Source organism: Dermacentor andersoni, chromosome 9 (genome assembly GCF_023375885.2).
Source record: "Dermacentor andersoni chromosome 9, qqDerAnde1_hic_scaffold, whole genome shotgun sequence".
Lineage (NCBI taxonomy): Eukaryota > Metazoa > Arthropoda > Arachnida > Ixodida > Ixodidae > Dermacentor > Dermacentor andersoni.
In genome coordinates this window covers 101,098,358-101,121,513 of record NC_092822.1, presented here as the reverse complement: position 1 = coordinate 101,121,513, position 23,156 = coordinate 101,098,358, and the positions used below count along the sequence as shown (strand labels likewise).

Sequence of the window (23,156 nt, the reverse complement as noted above, 5' to 3'; positions counted from 1 at the left end):
CGACCGGCTGACTTTTAGCAACCTGTTAAGTCCATCTGACGTAGGCGCGATGAGCAAATCTGCAGATAGCTCTTCTAACTTTCCCGTGTCGGGCATTTCCTCTCCAGTATCTGGTGCCTTCAACGCTACAGGCTCAATTTTATTCAGTTCGGACGTGCTCTGAATATCAGCTTGCTGCGCCTCTGACCCTTTTTCATTGTTCGACAACGTTGGCCCCGCAACTACCGCCTTTGCAGCGAGCTCCCGAACCTTCGATCTGGTTAAGGCCTGAACGCTAGCCTCACCAAACAAAAGCCCTTTCTCGCGCAGGAGGTGATCGGACCTGTTCGAAAATAGGTACGGGTACTGGGGGGGCAGCATAGATGACACTGCGGCCTCCGTCTCAAGCGCTCCGAAAGGTCCTTCAATAAGCACTTTTGCTACGGGCAGACACACGCTATGAGCTTCCACGGCTTGCTTGATCCATGCACACTCGCCCGTGAACATATCGGGTTCTACGTAAGAGGGGTGAACTACATCCATTGTAGCTGCGGAATCGCGAAGCACTCGGCACTCTTTCCCGTTCACGAGGAGGTCTCGCATGTAAGGCTCGAGAAGCTTCATGTTCTCGTCAGTGCTGCATAATGACAAAAACACGACTTTTGTTTTTGTTTCCGGACACTGCGCCGAAAAGTGACCCGGCTTCTGGCACGTATAACAAACGCGCGCTTGCCTCGTCTCGAACCGCTTTCTGCGTTCGGCTTCGGTTGCCGCCGTCTCCTTACGTTCGGTCGGACTGCTTTCACTCGCATCCGCACTACGTGTGTCCCCCTTTGCTCTCATGGGCGTGAACTTTGGCCTCTCAGACTTGGAGCCAAATTCACCCTTTTGACCGTCCTTAGCTCTGTGAGCCCGACGCGTCACAAACTCCTCGGCTAGCTCGGCGGCTCTAGCCACCGTACTAACGTCTGGCCTATCCAAGACCCAGTACCGCACGTTCTCAGGTAACCGACTATAAAACTGTTCCAGCCCGAAACACTGCAGAACTTTCTCGTGATCACCCAACGCTTTCTCTTCTTTGAGCCACTCCTGCATGTTTGACATAAGCCTGTAGGCAAACTCTGTATATGACTCACTTTTACCTTTCTCATTTTCCCGAAACATCCGACGGAACGCCTCCGCTGACAGCCTGTACTTTTTTAGCAGACTCGATTTCACTTTGTCGAAATCCTCTGCCTCCTCTCTATTCAAGCGAGCGACTACGTCGGCCGCCTCGCCGGGTAACAAAGTGAGCAAGCGCTGTGGCCACGTTTCCCGAGAGAACCCCTGCTTCTCGCACGTTCGCTCAAAGTTAACCAGGAACAAACCAATGTCCTCTCCAAGCTTAAACGGCCGCATCAGGTCAGTCATTTTGAACAATACTCGTTCTCCTGCACCGTGTGCCTGACTTCCATTACGAGCGCGTTCCATCTCTACCTCGAGACGCTTCATTTCCAAAGCGTGTTCGCGCTCTTCTTTTTCTTTCTGCTCTTTTCGTTCGCGCTCCTGTCTTTTTGCCCGCTCCTCAATGGTCTCAAGGCATTCCGACAGCTCGTCATCCTCAGCTTCTAACTCAAGAATAGCCCTTAGCAGTTCTGGTTTTCTGAGTTTGTCTGAGACATCCAGACCCAACTCTCTTGCAAGCTCCAGCAATATCGGTTTGCGCAACGACTTCAAATCCATGGCTGCTCTGAATGCTGCTTTCTCTACTGCCTACTATTGTCTTGCCGCAAACTAACCCGGCAGCAACGACAACCACAATTACCAGCTCTGTTTCTGACACTAACAAAAGCCTGGCAAAACTCAGAAGAAGAAAGTCCCGCACTCACCAAACCTCGCAGCCAAGAATTCAGCGCAGTCGTTCCGCTGCAGGCAACCAGTCATCACACAGGGCTCGTTGCACTGCTCCCGGATGGTCGTTGTGCTGCTCAGCATACAGTCAACCGCATCTCTTCGCTGCTGGCCTCCGTTGTCGCGATCTCACCGCTACCAGCCAGTTGTAGTAATCGCACCGCTGGCACGAGTTGTTGCAAATGGGTCGCAAGCCCCAAGGGTAGCGTTGGCCTGGCAGCCTGGGGCACAACTGGAAGCATCCGAAGGTCCCGGCAAAGCATGAGTCGACTGGTAACAGAACAACTGGTTTATTCTAACATCGCAAAAGAGCGGGCGGTCAGGTCGACCGAAGTGGAGAGACGGGAGAGCACGTAACTCAACGGAAGAAATCGGAGCCTCTCTCCTGGCGTCCGGGGGCAGCTGCTCTTATACTCTCGGCGTCGCGGGCAAGAAGGAAGGTCACGGGATGAGACCACGTGACGGCGGAGCACGGACGAGCTGAGAGACATGTTGAGACGAGTGTAGTGACTCAACCGCCGAGCAGGCGCCGATCAGACCTCCTCGCTTCACACTTGGGGAGCTCCTCTCCCCGGCTGCCGCGCTTTGACAAGCGTGGGCACACACACACACACGCACACACGAAGACACGTGGCACTGAAACACGCCTGGACACGCTTGGCGGGGAGGCTTTGCGGCAGCTCCGAACGGGCCAAAATGTCCGCCGCTTTGAACGAAGCCCCGGCGTCCGTTGCATCCGCGCCGGCTATACCGCGCGTTGTAGGCGAAACGTAACAAGGGGTTATCTCAGAAAAGCGTTTATGAGTTTTACATTTATTTGAATAGGCCGCGTCAGAGTTGGGTCCGAGCTAATGCTCCCTCTTAAACAATTTGTCGAGAGATCAAATACATTAATAATAACTGCATTGCCATTGCCAGAGATGCTGCAAACAAATTCTTCAACGCTATGCACTGTCAAAACAAGTATGTGCATTTTTTAATAAAAAGATATACTCGTATGTGCAAGAAATTGTGCTCAAAATAACTGATATCAATGCTTCCATGTTTTTGTCGATTTAGTAAGTAAAGAAAATATCACACGATCCTTAGAACTATATCGATTCGAAACCAGCAAAGCAGTGCGTGCCACTGATATGAAAAATGTAAAGGCCATGAAATGAACAAGTTGAGGGCAAATATGTTAATAAAATTTTGCCATTCAACAACCTTGTTCACATATTTGTACATATGCAATGGCCAGTGAAAAATCTCAATGATGCTGTTATTTATTCCAATGTATTACGCAGGAGCAGCTGTCACCGGTCGTGTATGGTGAGTAAATGCACCGAAATTATTGTCCCAACAGAGAGCACCTATATAAAGCTGTTCTGCAAAATATATGAGGGCGAGTCAAACGAAAGTGAGCCAATGCAAATATATGACAAACGGAGTATTTATTTTAAAGTAGTCTCCATGAGCATTTAGACATTTATCCCATTGACTAACGAGTCAGATGATTCCCGTCTCATAAAATTCCTTAGGTTGCTGCTTCAACGAATCTGCAACTGACTCTTTCATGTCATCGTCCGAAACGAATCTGTTTCCCTTAAGCTGTTTTTTTCATTTGCCCCAAAAGGTGGAAGTCGCAAGGCAACAGGTCTTAGCTGTATGGCGGATGCTGCAGCATTTCCCACTTGAACTTTGCCAGTTTTGCATTAACCATATCAGCGATGTGGGGATGGGCATTGTGGAAAAATTAAAAAATGGGGTTTTACATATCAAAACTACTTTCTGATTATGAGGCACGCTGTAGTGGAGGACTCTGGAAATTTCGAGCACCTGGGGTTCTTTAACGTGCACCTAAATCTAAGTACACGGTTGTTTTCGCATTTCGCCCCCATTGAAATGAGGCCGCCGTGGCCAGGATTCGATTCCGCGATCTCGTGCTCAGCAGCCCAACACCATAGCCAGGTCGTTGAACAAGATGATCCCATTCGTCAATTTTCCACGTCGTTTGTTCTTGATTGTGACACGCAGCCGATCAGGCGTTTCACAATATCGGAAACGATTGATAGTCTCTCTGGCTTTAGAAAATTATATCAGTAATTGCCCCTGACGATCGAAAAAAAATTAGTAAACAACACCTTTCCGGGAGAAATGACGGCCTTTGCTTTCTTTGGGGGCGGTGAATTCGAATGTTTCCACTGTAAGCTTTGCCGTCGTGTTTCAGGCTCTTAGTAGTGGCACCATGGTTTGTCCCCGATCACAATTGCAGACAAGAAGTCGTCACCCTCATTGTGATACCGGATCAGATGAGTCAAGGCAGCGCAGAACCTTCTTCTGGCGGTGGTTCAAAATCTTGGGCATCCACTGCGCACACAAGAGCCGATGACTGAGAGGTTAATGAATTATGGTGTGAACTGAACCGCGACTGATGTTCACACGCTCTGCCAGTTCATCGATGTTTATCCTCCATTCTTGTCTCATCAGCTCATTAACTTTTGCACTTGTGTGGAGGTAATTGCATGATGGCTTTGGCCCGGTCTTGGATCGTCTTTGCAACTTTCATGTCCTTTTTCAACCGTTTGCTCGAATGCTTCAGAGTGGCCAATGAAGTGCAATGTTCAATGTACACGGCAGCCATACGGTGAATAATTTCCTTTTGGGAAACACCTTCAGCTGTCAAAACATTCATGGCGCCCCGTTGCTCAACTTCTGAAGAGTCCATTACGTCACACAACTATGTTCAATCCAGTGTATGAGAGCATTAAAGAACATTTACCCTCACATCTGCGTGTCACTTTTGTAAATGAAAGATGCCTGTGTGCTACGCGCATGCCTCGCAGATAATGAACCGAACCATTATTGCGCGGGGTGGGCAGGGTCACTTTCATTTAACTCTCCCTCGTTCACTAGAAATGCGAAGATACAATGGAATACACAAATGCTTGATAAAGGGCAAAAAAGTGTCACTGGAAAGAAAGTTCACTGCACGTATACACAAAACCTCGCAACAAGATATTGAAATACACGTATAAGTCTCCAATAAATCTACGTATCTAAGAAAGAGTCACTGTAAATAATGCGTCAAACAAGGCAAATAAACATGTAGCGCAACCACAGATTCACAGAATCCTAGATCCCGCCCCCATTCCATCTACTCCATCCGATGTATTGCGTGCGACGGAAGTCGGCGCGTTTGCTCCCCGCTTTTCTCCTCTGCGCACGCGAAACTGAGGCACCATCGTCGGCTCACCCATTCCACCCTCCACCCCCTTCGCTTTCATTCGCACATCCAGCATGCGGTGCGCATTCACGACGTTATTGCTCTGAAACTTCATAAGAAACATGAGGGCGACGGCGACAGCAGGAATGCGCCTGGAGTCTTCATATTATTGCTATTACAGTAATATAATAATAGTATCCGGCAACCGAAGCATGCCTTCTTTTCGCAAAAGAAGTAACCAAATGTCACCATGCGACAATTTGCTGCGCCACAACAGTGTATCTTTTTTTCCCCTTTTGTTGGGCAGGGGCACCGAAATGAAAAAAAAATGAAAACATAAAGGAAAGTATCTACACAATTCAATGCCTACTTTGGGCACCTAATGTGGCTACCGAATGAATATCGAAGAAAACGTGAGACGCTTGGTCCACCAAGAAACATACGCATAGTGCTCGGTATTTTACACTGGCGAGACAAGACTTTCCGGTGAGGTTGCGCTCAAGCGAACACGGTGTAATTCGTCAACTCTTCACAGTGATGGCGGTGAGCAACCATAGTTTCTTTTTCTCGTGTGCTAGCCAGACGGCGTCCAAAACTCTGCCAGGCGAAAATTCACTCGGCCAGAGAAAACCACACGCGTACCGAAGTACGCCGCGCGGTGGTTTTGGGGCAACACAAGAAAAACGCATGCGCTCTGGCTGGCTCTGGCAGCCCGCGGGTAGGGTAGTGAGAATAAAAAAATTTAGGAGGCTCAATGTGTCCTTACGAACAAAAGTCAAAGTAGAAAAAATAAGAACGTAGTTACCCTGGCTGGCTTTAGTGTATTGACATGAACGCTTTGGCGTAGGTGAAAAAAAATGTTGATATTTTTATGCAACATGCCGGCACAAATGAACCACCACAACGCTTCGTCTCATCGTATCTTGCTGCGTGTTTTGTCAACTTGTCTGACAGTGTGTTGATTTGGCTTGTCTTTTGCATGTTCCGATCTAAGACTTTAGAAAAGTTAATGCACTTTAGGCGTCAAATGTTTATAACAACATTAAGCCCATAAAGATCCGGAATTGAAAATCTAAAGGACGACCTTGGAAATATCAATGTACCTTTCGCATCAAAAATTTATTAGAACATTATACCCATAAAGTGTCAGAATTGAAATCCAAGAGCTCCCTATTCCGCGGCCTCAGCGAGAAGCCGCGATGAGCCCGCCTGCCACGTCGTTGGAACTTTGTGCTCGGATGGAGCTCCTTGCGTTACGTTATGTGACTCCCGGTGCATGGGTGTTGCCGCGAAATCCAGCCCGATTTCGCAATGTTCGCACTAAAATGTTTTTTTGAGCGTGAAAAGGACATTCTAGACAAAATTGAGCATGATTTCTGGCGTCGGGGGTTGTTTTGGCCAGCGGCGCATGTACAGCACGAAAAAATTTCAGGGGGGGGGCTGAAACCCCATAAGCCCCCCCTGGCTACGCCCCTGTTGTCAATGGATTTCAAGACTGGCTACTGGCAAATAGAAGTCAAGAGGGATCCAGAAAAGACTGCTTCATCATGCCAGAGGGACTCTATGAATTCAAGGTCATGCCATTTGGACTGTGCTAGGTGTCTGCGACGTTCCAGGGCATGATGGATATAGTGTTAGCAGGAGTGAAGTTGCAGACCTATGTTGTTTACTTGGAAGACGTCGTCTTCATCAGAAATTTTGATGATCACCTCAGGCGGCTTGTGGCAGTGCTAGAGGCCATCAAGTCATCAGGGCTACCTCTGAAGCCGGTAAAGTGTCGCTTTGCTTACAATGAGCTTCTGTTCCTGGGCTGTGTCAGCAGTAAATCTGGAGTCTGCCCCAACCCGCAGAAGACAGCTGCCATCGCAAAGTTCCAACAGCCCATCAACAAAAAGGCAGTGCGTAGATTCCTTGGCATGTGTGCCTACTACAGGTGCTTTGTCAATGACTTTTCACGCATCACTGAGCCGCTGACACATATAACTCAATGTGAGGTCAAGTTTAAGTGGGAAAGGCAATAGGCCGACGCATTTCAAGAACTCAAATGATGCACGCAGTCGCCATCAGTACTTGCACACTTCGATGAGGGCGCCAATACAGAAATTCACACTGACACGAATACCCTAAGCCTGGGTGCCATCCTAATCCAATGTAAAAATGGACTTGAACGCGTTATAGCTTATGCTTGCCATTTGTTGTCAAAAGCGGAAGGCAATTATTCTACGATCGAAAAGAAATGCCTCGCCATCATTTGGGCAACAGCAAAATTTCGCCATTACCTATATGGCAGGCCATATAGGTAATATAGCTAAGTCGTCAGCGACTATCAACCGTTGTGTTGGCTGGCGAAATTAAAAGGCCCTTCAGGATGCCCGGTGCAGTGGAGCCTCAGACTGCAAGATTATGACATCGCTTTAATCTACAAGGCTGTGCGAAAACATTCTGATGCTGGCTGCCTGTCTCACGCTCCTGTGGACCCGCCGTACCAAGACGACCAAGATGAGGACGCCTTTTAAGCACAATAAGTGCAGACAACTTTGCCAAGCTGCAGGTGAGCAAACTCGGAGCTCAGAAGACTTGCCGAGTACTTGCAAGGCAAGACCGAATTGTCCCGAAGGCATTTAGGCATAGATTGTCTTCGTGTTTCTTAAGAAATGATGTGCTGGTGAAGAACTTTTTGCCAGCCTGCACAAAACTACCTTCTCATTGTGCCCGCAGCACTCCGATCAGAAGTCCTGCACGATGATAAGCCAGCGGGGCACCTCTGGTTTTCCAGTACGCTCGCAAGAATGCAAGAGAAAAACTATTGGCTGAGCCTGACCACTGACGTCGCCCATTACATCAAGACATGTTGAGACTGTCGGAGACACAAGATACTACCGACAAGGCTGCTGGGATTACTACAGCCGATCAAGTCTCTTTGCCGACTGTTTCAGCAGATTGGGATGGATTTGCTGGGGCCCTTTCTGACATCAACACCTGGAAACAAACTGGACTATGAGGTCGTGCTAGACAGCATTTTGCTATCACAGCAGTGCCACTCATGACCTGAAATAGTTCATGTTATGCAACTTAAGCCTTTCCGCCAGCGCTAGCGAACTTTGGGACTCTGCGTAGCTGAACTTCAGACTTTCTTTTTTTTGGACTTTGTTTCTTTGTTGTTTTGTTACTTTTTCTTTATTAAGTGTGCTTTCGTTTTTTGCTTTCCTGTAATGTTTGTAGCATTGTGACCATACATCTTGAGAGGGGGGCATTGACACGTCTAGTTTTCAATCTTTCTCGAGTGACAGCTTTGCACCGAATAACAGATGTTAAATATTCTTTCTCAGCACAGGACGCATCTGCATATATCGGAAGTTTCTCAAATGTTATCGATGGCTCTATCCATTGTCTGTTGTCACCGAACCTTGTGTAATCTGACTGTATGCACAATGCGAATTGTATAATACTTTCCGTAAGACACGTGGGAATCAGTGATTATTCTGGAAGCTTCAATGACTCATGTATAAAAGCCAATGCGCTTGCCCCACAGATCAGATTTTTGCTGATCGCCGACTGTGTTCGCTGCTATCGTTCTTTGAGTGTAGCCTGTTTTTGAGGGCAACCGTTCACCCAATAAAACACTAGTTTACTCATTCACAGTCTTGCTGCTTTCTTCACCGTCACTACTATGTGAGAATGTATTATATTTCATTTCCCACTTCTCATGAAATTCATAAGATTCTACTGTAAAGGGCAGTTATGAATATAATAATATTGTCACAAGCTGTCATGAACCACGCCTGCCGCGGAGACAACGAGAAGAAAGAAGAGAACGACGTTGGCCAAGCTGCCGCGAGACCGCTCTTCAACAACCGCGCCTATCAACCAGATTCATCTGGTTCTGCGTTAAACACCTCGTGTGTAACATTTGGTGGAGCTGTGCGGGGTAACTCCCACGACTTACAACGGAACCACCAGCACTAGAGCTACGCCGAAGCCGTCGCCTCGCCGGACTTTCGCCGTCGCGCTCAATCATGGCTACAGAGCAAAATACCCTCACCAGCAGTGCCTCGGCAAGCCCAGTCCCTATCCAGCACTACCGAGAGCCACGCATGTTCTCGGCGAAGGCAGAGGAAGATGTGGATGAGTGGCTAACCCATTACGAAAGGGTAAGCCAATACAATAACTGGAATGCTGCCAGTCAGCTTAGGAACGTTGTTTTCTTCTTGGCCGGCACGGCGCTGGTATGGTATGACAACCACGCGGACATGCTAACTACATGGACACGCTTCGTTGAGGAGATCAAAAAGTGTTTCGGTGACTCGGACGCAAAGAGGAAACGTGCGGAACTCACATTAGCCCAGAGAGCTCAGGTACCCGGCGAGACTTGCACTACCTATATCGAAGAAATTTTGAAGCTGTGCCGAACCGTGAACCCTCACATGACAGAGGAAGATAAAGTGGGACACGTGGTAAAAGGAATAGCGGAAGACATGTACAACTTCCTCATTGGTAAAGAGAACTTGCACACTGTATCAGAACTGATACGGCACTGCCGTACGTTCGAGGCGCTGAAGACTCGCCGAATTACACCAAAGTTTGGACGGCTGGCCAATGTAACAACTGTAGCAAGTGTTGACACGAGTCCTCCGCTCCCAGACCTATCGTCCGCCATCCGCCAGATAGTCCGCGAGGAGCTACAGCGACATGACGAACAGGCACGTTATGCGGCGCCACGTTACAGCTCCTCCGTTCTCCGAGACACTCTTTGGGAACCCCCTTCGGCTACTTGGAACCACTCGGTGAACGTCGCGGATCTTAACGGCTCCAGAGACGAACCGCATTACATTACGACCGAACCACCACGCAATGATTTGCCCCCTCAACGTTTTGATCCACGCCCACGCAACTTTCGTCCACGAAGACTCGCCGCTACCTACGACTTTCAAGGGGAAGAGCCTCGTTACCCTCAACCGATGTCTTCGGCAGAATACTTCAACCCGCATTCTGAAGTTCGCCCTTCGCCAGTGTGTTACTGCTGCGGCATGCCTGGCCATATAGCTAGGTACTGTAGCCGACGCCGAGCATCGAACTACGGATCGTCAGCGCCGACTATGCGGTCTAGCGGTCGTACACTGCGCACTCAGTGGCCAGGAGACTCCACTTCAGGAAGCCACTTTCGAGAGGACCGATGCAGCGCCCAGGAGACCTACCTTGGAGAAGAAAGAACCCGGAACCGCTACCGCTCCCCTGCCTCCGACCGTACTCTGACGCCACCACCAGCCTTCCGAGCCTCCCGATCACCATCCCCTCGGCCGCGATTCACGTCACTATCGCCTCGGCGCTGTTTCGTGTCGCCCCCGCCGGGAAACTAGCCAGCGCGGCTGATGGAGGTGAGGTCGCTGGAAAATGTGTGCTGCCGACTCAACTGCCTCCAACTATTTTCATGCTAAAGAATAAGGTTCATGTACTGATTGATGGGGTCTCTACAATGGCTTTAGTCGACACGGGAGCAACTGTCTCGGTCATGAGTGTGGGGTTTAAAGGCCTTCTGAGATGCAAGGTTATGTTTCGTTGGGACCAGTGCACAAGTTTCCGTGGAGTCAGTGGTGAATCATTATACCCGGTTGGTGTGTGTAACGTGGATGTGTCATTGGGTGGGAAAGTTTTTAATGCAGAGTTTACTGTTCTTCCTCGCTCCTCGCATGACGTGATTCTGAGGATTGACTTTTTGCAATTGTGTGGTGCGAATGTTGACTGCCGGACGGGAGAACTCAGTGTCGACACCAGTGTTTCACCTGTGCTCTTTGAAGGTGAAGCTTGCCCGGAGAGTGTGCTGTGCGTGTCTGAGGATACAGTTGTGCCCGCCTTATCCGCGATGCGTGTTGCCGTCGCCTGTTCATCTCCGGCTCCTATCTCGTTCGACGCTGCAGTGGAACCTGTACATCGGAACTGCCTCAAGAAAAACGTGTTAGTTCCACACTGCGTAGTCTCAGTGACCAATGGATGCGCGGGGCTGTGGGCGCTAAACTGTTCCACTGAAGCGGCAGTGCTACCTCAAGGCCTAAAGATTGCCACGTTTCAGGAAGACTCGCCCGTATCGGTGGCAGTACTTACAGAGCTCCCCGATGGAGGAGCAACCAGTGTCTCGAGCCCCGGGAGCTCGAAGATACTTTCCATGATTGACAAGTCACTCAGCGATCACGAGCGTCGAGTTTTGATGGCCCTGCTTACGAAACATACCTCGGTATTCGACTTTGTGCAGCACGATGGCCCGCCATCAATTCCTGCGTCCAGAACTCGTCACCGCATCAACACAGGAGCCGCCCAGCCAATCCGACAAAAACCCTATCGTGTATCTCCGTCAGAACGCAAGATAATCAGTGATCAGGTCCAAGAAATGCTATGCAAAGGCGTCATTTGAGAATCATCTAGTCCTTGGGCAGCACCCGTGATATTGGTGAAGAAGAAAGACTGTACGTGGCGGTTCTGTGTTGATTACCGTCGCCTAAACGCCGTCACTAAGAAAGATGTATATCCGCACCCACGAATTGACGACGCCATCGACTGTCTCTTTGCGGCATCTTACTTTTCCTCAATCGATTTACGGTCAGGTTACTGGCAAATTCCTATACACAAGGACGACAGAGAAAAGACAGCATTTGTAACACCCGACGGACTATTCGAGTTTAACGTGATGCCTTTCGGGTTGTGTAACGCACCTGCAACGTTCGAAAGGTTCATGGACACGATATTACGCGGCTTAAAATGGGAAGTTTGCATGTACTACTTAGACGACGTTGTGATCTTCGGGCGAACGTTTAGTGAGCACAACAAACGTTTGGATTTGGTCTTGAACTGCTTGGAGAAAGCGGGCCTTGTGCTCAATTCAAAAAAATGCCGTTTTGGGGAACGACAAACTCTTGTGCTAGGCCATTTCGTCGCTAAAGAAGGCATCCGACCAGATCCACAAAAGACTGCGGCCGTAGAAGCATTTAGAGTACCCAACTCTGTCAAGCAGTTAAGAAGTTTCTTGGGCTTGTGCTCCTATTTTCGCCGATTCATTCCCCGGTTTGCTGACATGGCTCATCCCCTTACACGCCTTCTCCAAAAAGGCGTTCCCTTTGAGTGGACTGCAGATTGCGACTCATCGTTTCGCCAGCTCAAGTTCCTGTTGACATCCCAACCAATTCTTCGGCACTTTGATCCTTCATCACCAACTGAAATTCACACCGATGCCAGCGGCGTAGGCATCGGTGCTGTGCTAGTTCAGCGTGTTGACGACAGTGAGCACGTGATCTCTTACGCTAGCCGGTCCTTGAGCCGCTCCGAGCGCAACTACACAGTCACCGAACAAGAGTGTCTGGCGGTCATCTTCGCCGTGCAACGGTTTCGTTCGTATCTCTATGGGCACCCCTTCACTGTGATAACAGATCATCATTCGCTATGCTGGCTTGTGAATCTGCGGGATCCCTCAGGACGACTAGCGCGCTGGGCCCTCCGTCTACAGGAATACGATTTCGTTATTTGCTACAAAAGTGGCCGGCGACATGCTGACGCTGATTGTCTCTCTCGGATGCCACTTCAAACAACTGAATGTGATGCGGACAATTTTGATGAATACATCGCTTTTGTGTCCCCGGAATTTCCGGATATGGGTACCGTCATATCCGAGCAGCACAAGGACGAGAGCTTACAACCGCTCTTCGCGGCAGCACAGGAGTCACCTGCAGGCAGTCGCTTTCGCCTACGTGATGGTGGCGCGCTGTATAAGAAGAGCTACTCGACCACCGGTGCACGCTACCTTTTAGTTGTCCCCAAGAACCTTCACCACCAAGTATTACACGCCATGCACGATGACCCAACTTCCGGTCATCTTGGTTCCACACGTACACTCTACCGGGCTCAAGAACGTTTTTACTGGCCTAAGATGCGGAAAGATATCGAACGGTACGTCGCCAGCTGCTCTCAATGCCAGCGCTACAAGCGTCCGCCACAAGCGCCACATGGCCTGCTTCAACCAGTTCCCCCTTCTAGCGTCCCCTTTGAGCAAGTTGGTATAGATCTTCTGGGCCCTTTCCCGCGATCCTCCAAGGGTAATCGTTGGGTTATCGTTTGCGTAGATCACCTTACCCGCTATTGTGAGACCGCCGCATTGCCATCGGCCACAGCTACAGAAGTTTCTATCTTCTTGCTGGCTAACGTTATACTCCGACATGGACCTCCTCGCATAGTAATCAGCGATCGTGGGCGACAGTTTACCGCGGACGTGGTTGAAGAAACCCTTCGTCTGTGTTCATGTAGCTTCCGCCATTCTACGCCCTACCATCCACAAACTAATGGTCTGGTCGAGCGCACAAACAGAACGCTTGCCAACATGCTATCTATGTACGTCGATTCAGCACACAAGAATTGGGACAGTATCTTGCCTTTCATTACCTATGCCTTCAATACCGCGAGACACGAGACCACTGGTTACTCACCATTTTTCCTTCTGTATGCTCGTCCGCCGCGCTACACCCTCGACACCATATTTCCCTACTTCGCTCATGACAACGAATCAATTGATGAGATCCTATGTCGAGCAGAAGAAGCGCGACGCCTCGCTAGGCTACGCACCCTAGCATCGCAGGACCGGTCCAAGATCCGCTATGACAGGCGTCACCGCCACGTTTCCTTCGATCCTGGGGACCTTGTGTGGCTCTGGACGCCGTTGCGGAAGCGTGGCTTGTGCCAGAAGTTTCTCGCCCACTACGTCGGCCCTTACGTTATTCTGGAGCGCCTCAGCGAAGTAAACTACCGCATTGCGCGTCTCACGAGCAGTGGACGACGCTCGGCCAAGGCTGAAGTGACGCACGTCGCGCGTCTGAGGCGTTACAACCCACGAGATGACTGACTCGCCCGGCGGGCTTCGTCTGCCAGCGGGGAAATGTCACAAGCTGTCATGAACCACGCCTGCCGCGGAGACAATGAGAAGAAAGAAGAGAACGACGTTGGCCAAGCTGCCGCGAGACCGCTCTTCAACAACCGCGCCTATCAACCAGATTCATCTGGTTCTGCGTTAAACACCTCGTGTGTAACAATATAATAGATATAACCAAGTAACTTTAGGTACCCTTATATAACTTTTTTTTTAACGAGGTTGTAGTGTATCACTTCACTGTGGCAACCAATCACTTCTATCATACCAACGCTGTGCAACAAGAGGCTCAAGCTGTCTAACTTAAACCTAGCTAGGACTCTGGAAAAAGTTGTGCTGTCCAGTTCGTGTAGGCAACCTTTGTCACATCTTAGCAACTAAACCAGAGATAACTCAATGCAACAAGAAAGTTAAGAAGTGTCTCACTTGCATGTGCTTTGATGTGGAGAAACAGCGTTGCCTGGTACTTGGTCGTAAATGGGCACACGTGGCATCTCAGCAGAAGCGGCTCTTTGATAGTGACAGTGCATAGATCCCCACGCGACTTGTAACTGTGTCGTGCAGATTGAGGTGACTTCCTATCCTCGTCTTTGTGCAGGGATTCATTGCTGCCACAGGCAGATGTTAATGAGCCAGTGTCTTCATCACTCCAGTCTTCTTTCTGGCTTTGGAATGGTGCAGTTTCCTTCGATGTTTCAGAGTCCACAGTTGTTCTGTTTTCACTCAGGTCACGTTGGCCATTGCTTTTCTCTAAATTCTTCTCTGGAGTGGCTGTAGCATTTGGACTGGCATCCACATCTTTGCTTGCCATTTCATCTTCACTGGAATCATTCCCACTCTCGTTTCTTTCCTCTGTCTGGCTTGGTGCAGCTTGTGGCAAAGATGCAGCTGGAAAAGGCATTATAATATGCACTACCAGTTACCACCACTAAACATTTAGTCGCACTGATAACATATAATGAGGCAGGAAAATGTAGAAGACATGAAAACTATATGCAAGAAGACCAGGCATTGGGTTACACAGCAAGGTGGAGGACAACTATGCATGTGTATTGGACAGTGATGATAAAACCAAAAACAGTCCTTTCATGCCTGACTGGTTCAGTGAAGAGTACATTCAGTGCAGTTTTTTTTTTATCTTTCATTCTTGCCAGTGAGCTGAATACGACACAACTCCCACTCACATTAAATTTTTTCATATACAATTCTTGCTATAAACTTGTTCATGTAAGTTTTATTTGTATTCAACAAATTCAACCAAGCACAACGACCCAGAGCATTTAAGCATCTTTTCTGCATTTGGTTCTATTTTCATATTCTCTGACCAAGTTGAGTAGCAATGCCAAGAGAAATAAAATACCAAAAACACATATTTGCATTCCCCCAATTAAGAGTAGAGGAAAAATGTTTTTAAGCAATTCAGCCAGAACACGCATGGCAAAAGCAAGGACGCCTAGCATGCGGATTAATAAAGCCTTATTACATCAGAAAGAAACAGTATATTTGTATCAGCGATACATCGATGACCCTGGGCAGCAATGGACATGAGTTATTCACATGTTTTTTATACACTCAACTTCCGTTTATTCGACCCTCACGGGACCGACAAAAATGATCGAATTATCCGGCGGGTGGCATCGGGATGGGAAAAAAAAATGCCAGAACACACTGCTGATTCATTTGGAAGTATTTGCCCGATTCTAACTCTCCCCCCGAATCAAACACGTGGCCACTTTATAAACTAACGTAGAAATGTCATTAAAACTCCAAAACAAAGTATATATTGAACGAGCAACCAACTTTTTAGCGAGAAACATTGTTGCACAGTGGCGGCCGATTTCTTAAAGTCAACTTCGCCACACAGTTGTTACAGTCCGCTTTGCCGCAATACATACGTGGTAAGCTGCAAAGCACGCAAGCATCGCGAATGCAGTTTTCGTTTCGTGTCCGATTGCACCACGCAGGCAATTTTCATTAAAAAAAATAGGCGCACGTTAGAATAACATAAATACTATAATGAAATATTGTGAGCTATGGTTATTGCTTGAAAAGCTGCCTTCGGCGGGCCGAAAATAGGCGTTTTTTTCGAGAGATGACGTATACTAAAGGCATTCACTGTTCCCTAAGCTCTGCCGAGACAGACGCTGCCCCTAAAGGGGTTGCTATCGGTCATCATAGGGATCAGGCACGTGCATTTTAACTGGTCAAGTTTGAATTATCCAGCAAAGGGCACTTTTAGCATCAAAATATTGCAAGGTTGGGTCCATAGAATGCATGAGCACTGGCCTGTACCATCAGCTGGGATCGAATTAACTTAAAAATCAAATTACCCGTAGTTATATTAATGGAAGTGCACTTTAATGAGTATGCTTTTTTTGACGATCCATAAGCTTTTTTTTCTTTTGTCACCCTGACACGGGGGCGCTAGTGTGAAAAGGTGAGCATTAGAATGAAACTAAGTCGGAGATACAAAACCAAGATAGGAATGTGACAACCATGCTAAGACTGCATTTGCTATTATCCATGTAACTTTTTTCGTCTGCACAATCGAAAACAAACCACTCCATTCATTTTATATATAATGCCCGAGAAAAAAATCCCGATGCTGGGAGCGCATCCCCTCTGAAAAAACCCGACACTGAAAGGGTTATATGCCACGGGAGTGAGACACCAAAAAAGTTACTCACCCCGCTTGTGCTTCTTCAAGTGAAGCACCATTCCTGCTTTCCGTTTTGTGACAAAGTGACACAGGGTGCAGCTGAACCTTGTGACCTTTCTGCCGCGTTTCGTGCCACGCTTAGCCGGTGGAGGTGGCATGGCAGCGGGCTTGATGGGACTGTCCTCCTCTGTGCTCGTATCAAGATCGCTTCCCTCTTTTAATGGATAAGAAAAGAAATGACAAATGATTTGCAACCGTAGCTTGTTGCGCTATCACAAGCTTTGTCCACTTCAGCTGCTTAATGCCACAATGCCCAAAGTAAAATTATTCATAAACTCATTTTTTATAAATCCAAATTTTAATTGAAGCATAGGACACTAAAGCCCCTCACCAGGCCCAATTGCTAATTTTGTTTATACACTAGAAGCCGGAGGCGTCTCACGACAAGATTTCAAATCGGTTCATTATTAGGGGAGATAGCAAAAATCAAAATACCATGTTGCTTTGATGCTAGAAGGCAAACTTCAGAGCCTCCACAAACAATTTCTCCTTCTGCCTCGACAAACGTCCACAAGTGACTTCTCTTCCCTGTCTGCTTCCATACTGAAGCTGAAGGACACTGACATCGCAAGACGTGCTTCCTTTTATTCTTATTCTTTTTCCATTTTAGCTGCACAGTGCACTCACAGTTGCAGTATTGCGTGCTCAGCATTCTATTTACTGAGGTCACATGCTATAATTGGCAGTGTCACAGGAAGAGCCTCTTACGTTGAGACCTTTGCATGTGTGATCTCAACTATCCGGCTGGAAGTGCAGCACCCCTGTGTCGCTACATTTCTTCAATGCTAATCACAGCAACGTTGGCACTCATTGCGAGATGGGTCCTGCCGGATTTCTTCCCCCACAAAAATATTTTCCTGCAGAATTCATCTCATGATGAATGTTGATGTTAATATGATTAGTACTGAGGCAATGTAGCCACACACCATACTGCCAAAAGAAGAGATGCATCATGTATCAGGTGTGTGTGCAGCCCGATTCTTCTCTCGTGCTTTCCTCTGGACACGCTGCACCATCTAGCAGCTGCACCGTGTAGCTCACAGCTGATGTGTGCAGGAATACATATCCAGACAAGATTTTCCAATTATTTATTATGTGGGCTCGATTCTGCACAAGCCCGGATACATGTTGAATGATTTTTATGTAACTCAAGAGTGTGTGCACATACCCATGGCACTTGCCTGGCAATCCAAGTTGATGTCAAAGAAGTTCATGACACATGCCCAGAGACCCACGTTTACATGAAAGAGCTTAACTGAAGAGCAGCACATATGCAGTGACCCAATCCATCATCAAAGAGGTCCACTGAAGAGCAACATAAACCTAGTGCGCCATACGCACTGACCCAAGCTGACACCACAATTGGTTTTGAACCCTTTTCCCTCAGCACTGCTCGCCTGATACTTTGCTCATTAGACGATAGAGTACCTAGTGACACAAGTTAGAGGGAAACAGGTTAGAGACATGGACAGGCAGACAGACCAACAGCCACGTAGACCCCTAAAGTCTGTAATGCACCTTAACGATGCTAATCACATTAACTGCTGTATGCAAACGCTTTAAAAGTGCTTGAAGGACCTTTGTAACAGCATAACAGTCAGCGCCTAGGAAAAGAAATGACATATATCCAGAAAATAGCATATAGCATATAAAATTATTCAAATGTATTAGAAAAGCCTATAAATAAAGGAATGCTAATGTCAGTTATAGAGACACAAAAGTAGTCACATTACTACTTTATACCATGACCAAACAAGCAATACACTGAAATCTCGATATGACGAACTTCAGGCAACCACAGAAAATTGTTTGTTATTCTGAAAGGTTGCTATAGTGAAAGCCCTAAAATTAACCATTCTGCCTTTCTATCCATCAGTTTATCTGTTATTGCCGTATGAGCTATCCATAATAGCATTGCTGCTGGCTCTTGGCCTGCACTGTTTCTCTTCTTCATAGATTTCGCTACCGCCGTGCACGACCAAAGCACCCTATAGTAAAAGTGGCATGTGCAAAAGAGACGCTGATGCCAAGAAAAACAACTGACAACAAGGAACCTCCGTGTCACCTCCAAATCACAATGTTTCCTTTTGTCTGTTTGTTTTTCACATTCCTTGCTGTATACACAACTGTCTCGCAAGAGGCGAACACCTGAACTATTCCAATGTGCAAGCATCTGTAAACGACACCATCCAGAAGGGCCGACCCACTGCGTGGCATCCCCGCAAGCATATAGTTACATTACCCCGCGCGCGTAGCTGGTATGGCCATGCGAAAGAAAGAAGAGGTGAGCACAGAAAGAAGGGCAAAAGAAGGAAGAGACACGCCTCCATTGTTCGTGACTTTTGTCTGGCCGGAGCCCGCACTCACAAAACCTGATGCGAAGTCACCTCCACAATAAAAATAAAACAAAAATGAAGTCCCCTCCCGCATTTTTCTTTCCTGGCGCCATCTTGGGTTTTCCGAACTCATGCGCAGCAGAATCTCCTTTCTGCACCTTGTCGTCTGCTAGCCTAGGAAATCTAAGAACCCCCCGATTGCGAAATATTAATTCGTAGTATTGAGGCATCATTTACACGACACAGAAACTGTATAATGATCGTTATTCTGAAAAGTACAGTATTCTGAAGTTTGTAGTACTGAAATAGTTTTACGCTGAAACTATAAGCCGTTAGCAGGGCATTCCTGAAAAGTTTGTTAATTTAGTGTTTGTGGTAATGAGGTGTTACTGTATATGTATAAATATATCAGAGACAACACCACAAAGTTGTATGACTAGCATTAGTGAGAATGCATGCACTTGTTCTCACATACAGACTCACATAAAAAAAAGAAAGAAATTATGGTCTACCTTTTTTAACAAGAATGCTGTCCAATTTCTCTACGAGTAAAGGCAACAATATTGATGTACCACTGTGTTCAGTACAAACTGCAACATGCACATTGTCACTGTAGCACTTCGTCATCAAGCTGGTGGAGCTAACGATCAACGCTCAAGTTAAAAGTGGAGAGGGTTTCGGCAACGTACATGCTCTCTTGCTTTTCATTGTGCGTTTTTTTTTTCTTGTCGCTAAGTTATACGAGAGCCATTCGCACAGCACATATACTTTATTCAACTTCCATTACAGGCAAGTGAGTGGGGCTGATGGTCTATCCAACTGGCTTTGCTGCTTTTGCATGCACTGAACATCTCTGAAGACTTTCCAACCCTCCACACGAGCCGCGTACACGCATCGATATCATAGCAGCATGATTGTGGTGGTGCTTTTCCACTCTACTGTCTTACGTATTCCGTGCCCTTTCTCAACTGTTGGCATAACACCGAGATTAGGTGCTCGCTTATAAAGCTGCAGATGCAGGGCTAGAGATTATATTTTTTTTTTTTTTTTTGCAGCCCTCATATCAAGGTCACACAGACAGACCAGAGTGGGGTAGAGCAGCCAAAGAGGTGCTGCTGCATTTCCTGTTATGCGAATGATGCAGTAATTGACAATTAGTAAGATATGCAGTAGAAACTTGTACATACCTTTTCATAAACAATGCACAAGAACTTACTAACCGGGAAACTGTATGATCTGAAGTCACTAAAAGGTATGGCAGACTCAACTGTAGCTGAAAGCTATGTAATGCAAAGTACTGCATGAATCACTGCAGTATGAGACACCGATGCAGGCAGATCTGGCGGAATCCAAGTTGCCCAAAACATGCATTATTTTTTCGACAAGCTCTCATTCGCACTCCTTGAATACGGCCTGAATCAGCTGCTTCTTTGCGTGGAGCTTTTTGGCAGGAAGTTCTGATGAGCTCATTTGCTGAGAATTGTTGAGGCACGAGATGTGGACATGCATCGGCATAGACATCGACATGAGTTGTCAACATAGAGGCCGCACAGAAATGTGTTTTAAGGAAGGATGCTATAGTGGCCAGGTCATAACTGCAGATGGATATCAAACAAAAACGAACATGATAAGAGCAAGGACACCCAGATGCATATCAACTATTCAGCATACTTACACAACACGCATCTGCAAAAGCAGGTCAACTTTTTGCTTTGCCTCATTTGAAATCATACAAAAAGCATGCTGACGTAGCCATGACTAAGACTAGTGATCCATGCTAGCTCCTGCAATTATATGCACCAACGGTTTGCAGATTCTGTGCAATATGTTAGTTTGCATGACCATGGGGGCAAATGCACAATCTCTACAAAACTTGTCTGCCAAAACCACGATTTGATTATCAGGCATGCAATAGTGGGGGACTCCGGAATTATTTGGACCACCAGGGGTTCCTTAACATGCACCTATATCTCAGCACATGGGTGTTTTCGCACTTCACCCCCGCAGAAATGTGGCCGCCAGGGCACAATCTGCAATGCAGCGCTTCCCGGGCATAGCAGTCATACGATATTCCATAGCGGCAAAAACAATGTCACTGGAAAGCATTGATGGAAAACCATTTCCATCACTAAGGTGCTAGCAGCCTTAAACTACTCTTTTCCTAAGCACTTCAGTGGGCTAATACATGCGCAGTTAGCACTCATATCAATAGAATCGGTATAACGATGGCAGACAGGCACAGTATCATAAACTGATACAGCATGTAAAAACTTTCTACTATGAACATCATGAAAACTATGTGACTAATAGTTGCATGTAATGAGAGTTTGCCTATAGAATTTACCTAAACTATGCCCTTCTGTCTGCAAACTATCATGCAGATCATTGTTATTCACTTTTTACAAATTAATATGTCCTTCCTGATTTTCTCAACTGCAATGATTTGTATCATTAAGCTCTAATAAGTACCATTCAACAGTTTTCAAGACATCAGAAAAATAATTAGAAAGAATGGCATTGAACATGAGAAATTATTTGTCCATCATGAATGCTGCTGTGCAAACTTCACTTAGATCTTGTGATTGACATATGACATAGTGTTACAATAAATATTGGCTAAATATTAAATGGCAAGAATAATTGTCTGCGATAATAAAACAACTTGCTGTTCTGAAGTGAAGGTGCCACAATGCAAGCAAAGAATGTGATGAAACCTTTAAGTGAATTAAAAATGCTTATTAAGTTTAAATTAAATTATGGGGTTCAACATCCTGAAACTACCAAAGTAGTTTATGAAGAAAGCTCTAGTGAAAGGCTTTGGATTGATTTTGACCACCTGGAGCTCTTCAACGTGCATCTAAACTGTACAAGCAATCTTGCATTTTGACCCCAATGAACAAGTGCTTTCTTGACAATGCCATGGAAAACATTATGAAAACAAGGCTCATACGGTTGCTGAATGATCTCACTAGCACCACATGTCACTCTATAAATTTCAATATGAGACTCAGCAGTACAAATCACAAATGACAAATTATGCTGGCACAGAAGCCATGAGCTAGTGTTCAAAAATACTTACCGTTCCTGAACCATTCAGTGTTAGCAGCTACTGTGTCCCGAGAACTAGCCGTCTCAGAATAGTCAGTCTCAGAAGGCTCAGACTTGAGGTGAGCATGGTTTGCAAGCTGAGTCTCAGGTCCTGGCTCCACTTTTACTGCAAAAATTTTAGAAGTATGCTAGTTTACCTACAGTAGTCACAATACTGAGATCCTACAGACCCCGAACATTTACGTCAGCTAATGAGGTGGTAGAAACAGTGCATAAACTAAAACTGAACAGAAAAAATTTTTTTTAAACAATTAGACCCATTAAAAACTGATTTTTTAGTCAAGGGTAAAACAGATGCAAACCAAAAACATTAAAAGAATACGAAACCAAGATGTTTCTGCTCCTATATGGGGGCCTTGTTCACATCAGTTAGCTGAGCTGGTTGGTTGCATTGATTGACATCAGTTTACCCTTGACTATGAGCAATCCCAACCAGACGAGTTTTCGTCGAACACTTGATTTCACTATAATTTCTTGTTTTTGTTTTCATTATTATGAAAACAAAAAATATGGTGTTCAATTAAGGTTTGCCACATTCTCTGGAGCTTTTCATGCATGCATTGTCTGCACTAGTGGCTCAACCATGTACCAAATTTATTCAAATAAAAAGCAAGGCTTTTTTCTCAGAATCCTTAGCCTCAAGGTCATCATCATCAGCCTGGTTATGCCCACTGCAGGGGAAAGGCCTCTCCCATGCTTCTCCAACTACCGCGGTCATGTACTAATTCTGGCCATGTTGTTCCTGCAAACTTCTTAATCTCATCCGCCCACCTAACTTTCTGCCGCCCCCTGCTACGCTACCCTTCCCTTGGAATACAGTCCGTAACCCTTAATGACCAACGGTTATCTTCCCTCCTCATTACATGTCCTGCCCATGCCCATTTCCTTTTCTTGATTTCAACTAAGATGGCATTAACTCACGTTTGTTCCCTCACCCAATCTGTTCTCTTCTTATCCCTTAACGTTACACCAACCATTCTTCTTTCCATAGCTCGTTGCATCGTCCTCAATTTAAGT

At 46.6% G+C, this 23,156-nt stretch overlaps 1 protein-coding gene across 2 annotated transcripts in view; it reads right to left on the bottom strand.

Moving 5' to 3' along the window:
• LOC126528446 (uncharacterized) overlaps positions 1 to 23,156 on the bottom strand; it is a 46,068-nt gene that overhangs the window by 4,711 nt on the left and 18,201 nt on the right. Inside the window, exons 2-4 of one of the 2 annotated variants that reach the window (XM_050176330.3) lie at positions 22,111 to 22,245; positions 16,664 to 16,849; positions 14,403 to 14,864 (exon numbers count right to left, since the gene is read on the bottom strand). In XM_050176330.3, coding sequence (XP_050032287.2) covers positions 14,403 to 14,864; positions 16,664 to 16,849; positions 22,111 to 22,245 — 783 coding nt within the window. The remainder of the gene's footprint in view (positions 1 to 14,402; positions 14,865 to 16,663; positions 16,850 to 22,110; positions 22,246 to 23,156) is intronic. The other variant, XM_055069335.2, reaches the window with a different exon arrangement.